This window comes from Ascidia mentula, chromosome 8 (genome assembly GCF_947561715.1).
Source record: "Ascidia mentula chromosome 8, kaAscMent1.1, whole genome shotgun sequence".
Lineage (NCBI taxonomy): Eukaryota > Metazoa > Chordata > Ascidiacea > Phlebobranchia > Ascidiidae > Ascidia > Ascidia mentula.
Genome location: NC_138573.1, coordinates 9,810,889 through 9,816,934, shown reverse-complemented (window position 1 = coordinate 9,816,934; position 6,046 = coordinate 9,810,889). Strand labels below are relative to the sequence as shown.

Here is a 6,046-nt window from a genome sequence, read left to right as displayed (position 1 = left end):
AGAACTTTTTGGTTGAGCAATCATGTGATGAATATAAGTTTGCGATCAGTACTGAATTTAAAAAACACTCCGTTCTGACTCCCTAAAACTTTCCAAAATATATATTTTTTATATACAGTATATAGTTAAGAAAGAATAAAGAAACACGACTATAAATTAGAAAATCACAAGTGACTAATTTCTGCTATGACTATCCTTAGATAAACTTTTTCGAAATGCATCTTGCGGACACTATTCTGTTTGACGGATCGAAGAAGCCTCCTACGATTGACTCAAGGCCGAAGTTTGTTGAGTTAGTTGCAGCCAAAATACAATCTCCCACGCTCTTAAGAATTTCCTCAGTCAAATTACAAACCAATTGCTTCTCCCTACCGATCAAATATTGCAAAAAAATTTTTTTTGATGTGAATTGCATTGATAGAAAATCAAATTACTTTTTGTAAACAAACAGCACAAACTAATTTTTGTATTGTCACCATGTTACCAATTTATCGCCAACTAGCGGTTGCTAATACCATCATCATATGGCTGACTGTATTGTATAATTTGAAGTAAGGTGTTACGCTTCAACGCTAAATGTGCTCGTCCGACAGGAACACTTTCCTATTTGATAAATCGGACTGAAACGCATTCCGATTTAGGCTTTCCTGGCCCTAAATGCTGGGAGTTTTTTTGTACAAACGGAGCCCTATATATTATTGCCATCGTGGACTGATACCTAAATACCGAACAAAATCTGCTTCATAGTCTGCAATTTTTTTAAAAAAATGCCATATATTCAAATAAACCTGTCCAATTTTGTTATCAAAATGTCCTGAAATTGGCCGCAGCGTTTTTATTACCTAGCAAACATGTCCAAACCTTGTAAATCGTCGTGAGAATAAATTTTGAAATGAGATGAGAAGATTTATACTGTACATAGAAATATAAGCAGTGGGCCTTATTTTACCACCCGGACCTTAATACCTTCATGTATATATAGTATATTCAGAAGATTGGAAAAAGATTTGTTTTATTTTTTGTTGTTGGATGACTGAAAGTTGAGATAACATAAAGTTAAACAGTTGCAGCAAACGCACAATATCGCAATAGTATAAAAATAAAGTACAGTAATAATATTTACATGAGTAAATAGTACGTTGATTGAGACAACCTAAAGAATCCAGAAAATTTGCAAGTTATTTCTGTTTAACCCATCAAACAATTTCAACTACAGGTTATTTATGTTTTCTTCAACATGCCTCGTGAAACACAACGCTTTACTTATACAAATGTTCAGTAGGCTACTTACAACAGAGAACTTTTTTTGTTTCCCTATCAAAAGTTTTTTTAATTGGTATACTAACAAACTTTTGGATTTAAAACGCTTATTTGTTAAAGCGGTAAATGATGGAATGCATGTAAACAAGTATGCACAAATAATGATCTTTCAATAAAACAAGACAGAGAATTGGACAATGCAAAACGGTTTAGGAATAAAAAAAATCGTTGTTTATGTTGGTTTGTAAATATTTTTTTATCTGCATCCGCACTCCAAAACTTTCATTCCCTCGTACTTGTAGTTAAATGTTATTGTGTTATTTTCCAAATAGAGAATTGATATTGGTCCGAGTTTAATGGGAACACAACAAGGTTTTCGATGATTTTGAGGAAAAATTCTGTTCATCATCGTTTGGACAATGGCGTGTCGAGTGTAGTTTTGGCCTTGTAGTGGTATGTTGCATTCCCCCACACATTTACCAGCTGGGTAACGCACGGGATTAAGAACCCACGAATAGCCAATGTTTTTAAAAATCACTTCCATTTCTTCGAAGTGGCAATCTTTCCTTTGATTGTGTCTTCTATCTGATTGAAACCTATTGTGTATAACATCATCTCGCCACTGCAAACTCCGCTTTATTCTGCTTTGCGTTGTGTCCGTTGAATTGATTGCAAATCTAACAGGGTCTCTTTCCTTAAATATTGTATTAAGGTAATTTCTCTTTTCGCTGGAAAATACAATCAACAATGGTTCGTTGGTTGTTTTCGAATGTTCCTCAAATTCTACCTAAAAAATGGGAGTTATGGGATAGCCTATACATGAGTGATAACATCTCAACATCAAAACAAAGCACAATTTGCTAAATTATTTCAACTCTAAATTATTTGGACAAAATTGGCATCATGGGTGTATGCGCAGTCAAAAATAATGATAAATTACAGTTTCATTGAATCCTTCTTCGGAAATGTTGTCTATTAGCACCTCGAGGTGATGTGTTTTATTTGCATTGTTGACCCAACGTCGAAGAGCCTTGGTTATATAGAAGGTTTCCCATCCGCTAGCTCGTCCAATAATTCGTTTTGAATCTAGTAGGCTACACAAAATATAAGATATGTTCTACCCTCAATCCTGTAGTTGCTAATGACACGTAATTCTGAGGTTCCCAAATACACGTCGTAACATATGCTTTTTAAAGTATAGATAAAAGAAAAATACTGTCATATCTAGTTCATGATATAATTATTAGCACTGCAACAGGGTTTGGTTGGTTGTTATTGGTTTAGGAACACTTTTCTTTGATACCCTAAAATTGTAATTGTTGCGGAATGATTTTTTTGAGTTTTAACACCGAAAGGGGCAAACATTGTGGCAAATTGTTTGATTGCTTGCGAAATATTTAAACATTAGCATGTTTCTTACTTACAGTTTTTTCTGCTCTGCGTTTTCTGAAAGAATTGTGTCCGTTTGTGATGATAGTTCAAACACATCCACCTTTCTGTCGTTTCCGGTAAAGGTTTTTCTGAAATTAATATCTGGTCTAATTTCGTCAATACTACATTGGGTATTTCACAATGGTACGCCCCAAATACAAATTTCCATGCTTTATTCTGCACAGTATAGGTAACTTATAAAAACGTCATTACTTATAGGTTACGCCATATAGAAATATCTCATCTGATGTAGGCCTAGATCAGTGGTTCCTAACCTTTTTACTTGTTGGCACCCTTTTGAAGTCAGAAATCGGTTCTCGCACCCTTTAACGAACGTCATGCGGCAAACCTCGGTTAACCAGATCTTCGCCTAGTTGGCATAAAGTTGAAGTACGGGTTTTTACTAACCCAACTTTGGATAATTTCGATTATCTAATCCGGTACTTCGCCATTTCCGGAAAAAAGTTGCTTATTTTTATATATCTCGTAATGCGAAGAACGCCCCCATCGGAAAAATCACGTACGGGATTGACCGAGGTTTACTATTACAAACATTATGACAAAACAACTTTTGTACCGGGAATAGATCTGCGAGCGCCCCTGGTTGGGAACCCCTATCTTAAGCTATCGACAAGGTTTTTTAAATGTCTTTAATCTTTAAATGCCTCGTATACAGCTTACGTCAAAGGTTCCTTAACGGAGCGTCCCAATCACGCACCGCTGTGTCGTTTTAACATTGTTGGGGTGTGGAAACCTCACTTTCCTAGCACTCGTAGAGCAAGAAGCTTTACGAATTTTATTTTTGTTAGCCTTTCAGGTGTTGGGTTGACAAAAACGAATGATTGTGCTGATATTTTTGGAATTTATTCAATTATTAACAAATAGACGCCTTCTTTTTTTTCTGAGCGTTGTCATAAAATTTTGCAAGGGACGTGGGCGTCACCGGTTTTTAAAAGTTGGAAACCACTATGATAATAAAATAAGATGATGTAACTGATGTATGACGTTTTTGGCGATATTCTTACAAACACTACATGCAAATTGCTATTAGTTTTTAATTTTGAGAAACGTATTAGAGAAAAACTAACACATTACAGGTTTTTTATGTTTTTCTGTGGGCCGACATTAAACCACAAGAAAAGTACAAAGATGCAAGAAAAACTACCTGTCCATTTCCACAATTTTGTACAGTCGCAATTCCGCCATCAGTATTTTCTCGTGTGATGAAATAGAAGAGACATCAAAGGAGAGTAAGTGTCTTCTTGTGCAACCAGCAGTCAATACGTGCAACGGACATGCGTTAATTCTTCGAAATTCGGTTTGAATCTGCTCATTTGCTGTCAAGTATTATAAAAGTGATTGCTATATTGTTGACAGACTTTCTTTTGATATAACAAAATCATACAAACCTTCATTAAAAAAGCTGCGTATAATATCAGAAGCTGGTTTCGTGTAAGGGTTGTTGGTAAACTGTCTGAATATATCTAACATGTACTTGGGGGCAACTCTTATTGATTGCTTAGAACTGTTTGAATGAATAAAGGCATTTATATTCGAAACGTTGCTTGTCGCCCCTGTACTTCTCTCTTGATTTAGTTGACTTTCACTGCTTCCTTGCTTGGTCATTCCCGACGAAAAATACGTGATTACATCCAAATTTTTTTCCAAATGAATATTATCTGCGACTGTTGTAATAGTTTGTAGTTCATATTTGTCTCCTGCAAAAACAGGAATGGCACCTGATAGCACTATTCTCGTAACAGAAACCACAAACACAGCACAAAATGTCGACATTAGTCTGCTTAAGTTGAGTTCCGCTCATAAAGTATTTTCCACTCTCTTTGTCATATCTTCTTTCACTCTTACAATTCCATTGTCAGGATTAGAGCTGTAAACTGAAACAAAACATAGCAACGATTCACGCATTTTATGTTTGTTGTAAAATCAGTCTATTATAATGTGTAAATCTCAAGAAAACTTGATTTCATAATCAAAATCTTTTACATCTTATACATGTAAACGCAATCTGTCATGTTCATGTTCCTCTTGCACCGACTACAATTAAACTTACAATATGCATCAATGTTTTGTGAACATATTTGTGAATGATGGTAATGAAGCAGTTTTTTATTTCAATCTCTGGAAGTTGTCATTTCTTATCAGTTGTCAAATTTATCTCTATGATGTCTGTTTTGGACGTCACAAGATACGCGTGGCCATTTTTGAGATTTAGGCATTCCAATGTCAATTATTGCTATCCGTTTATAAACAGCGGAAGAAATATAAATGACTTTTATTTGTTTAAAAACATTACTTGAAGTGAAACGTGATCTGGCATAAACCAAGTAAAAGTTTGCTGTAACATGTGGCAGCACAAAAACACCCATAGGATGCCCGTCACCGCTAAGAGCCCCAAATGCACCAGAGAAATGAACATTCCACAATTACGAAATTCTTATTTGCTCGCCCTTGATTGATGCAAATGGTATAACTGTTTAACATCACGACCAAGCATTGCACGGAATTCTGGAAAATTTTAATTGTCAAAATAACCCGATATTGTAGGCTACATGTTTTTTTTATGTTTCTGCTCTTTTAAGCAAATGCGTATCCCGTGGTGGTTATTCTAATCCGTTGTGTTCACTGACTTACAAAAGGTTGTTTAGACTTTGTTGAGTCTTCATTGTCACCGAAACTTAACTTGACTTTTTTGATCGGCGTAATTGACGTCTTGTGAAGTACGCCAAAACTTATAGCCATCCTTTACTTTATTTGCGCCGTTACAAACGCATCCAGGTCGTTTTGCCTGAAGATACATTCACGCACGAAGCTCCTATTATTTTATCAACCCAAGAGAAAATATCAACATTTCTTGCGCATAGCCCTATGGGAAAAAATTTGTGATTAAATTTGGCGTAATAAACTTCTGTTGCCGTGTCGCATAGCATGCAATTGTCTTTTGTTTGTAGAAATTAACCGTAAAGGAATGCGATTTGTACACGCACGCCTGATAAGGAGCAGAGCAGAAGATGTTCCTTGTTCGATGCAGAGTAAAGTTTTTCATCAAACGCGCACAAAACAAGAACGTCAGCAGCTATGCTCGATCGAGTGATGACGTCACTACATGAAGTCATAACTCCACGACCGACAATTTACACCGCAATTCAGCGTGAGAACGAAGCATGACGTCTCTTGTCCCAGGCAACAACGCAACGCCAGCAGACGGCACCACAAGAGCTTTGGAGATGCCATCTCCGAACCAGGGCATCACCACTCGCAAACGACCTACGATTACTAAACCAGTTAATATACTCTTATCTATAACACCTGCGATTCAACGCAGAAAAGAATTTAA

At 36.1% G+C, this 6,046-nt stretch overlaps 1 protein-coding gene across 1 annotated transcript; it reads right to left on the bottom strand.

Annotated features, from left to right (window-relative positions):
* Nucleotides 1–1,516: 1,516 nt before the first annotated feature.
* On the bottom strand, nt 1,517–4,317 carry LOC145911895 (bone morphogenetic protein 10-like). Its single transcript, XM_082999332.1, has 5 exons — nt 4,101–4,317; nt 3,857–4,028; nt 2,685–2,780; nt 2,201–2,354; nt 1,517–2,047 (listed from the first exon to the last, which is right to left on the bottom strand). The coding sequence occupies exons 1-5, from the start codon at nt 4,315–4,317 to the stop codon at nt 1,517–1,519; spliced, it is 1,170 nt and encodes a 389-aa protein (XP_082855458.1).
* Nucleotides 4,318–6,046: the final 1,729 nt, after the last annotated feature.

Excerpts from the sequence above, each read along its gene's own strand:
- LOC145911895 (XM_082999332.1), bottom strand. The coding sequence starts at position 4,317 with ATGACCAAGCAAGGAAGCAGTGAAAGTCAACTAAATCAAGAGAGAAGT. Across the intron at positions 2,781-3,856 it reads AAAATTGTGGAAATGGACAG|AAAAACCTTTACCGGAAACG; the intron begins GTAGTTTTTCTT and ends TATTAATTTCAG. Across the intron at positions 2,048-2,200 it reads AAGAAGGATTCAATGAAACT|GTAGAATTTGAGGAACATTC; the intron begins GTAATTTATCAT and ends CCCATTTTTTAG.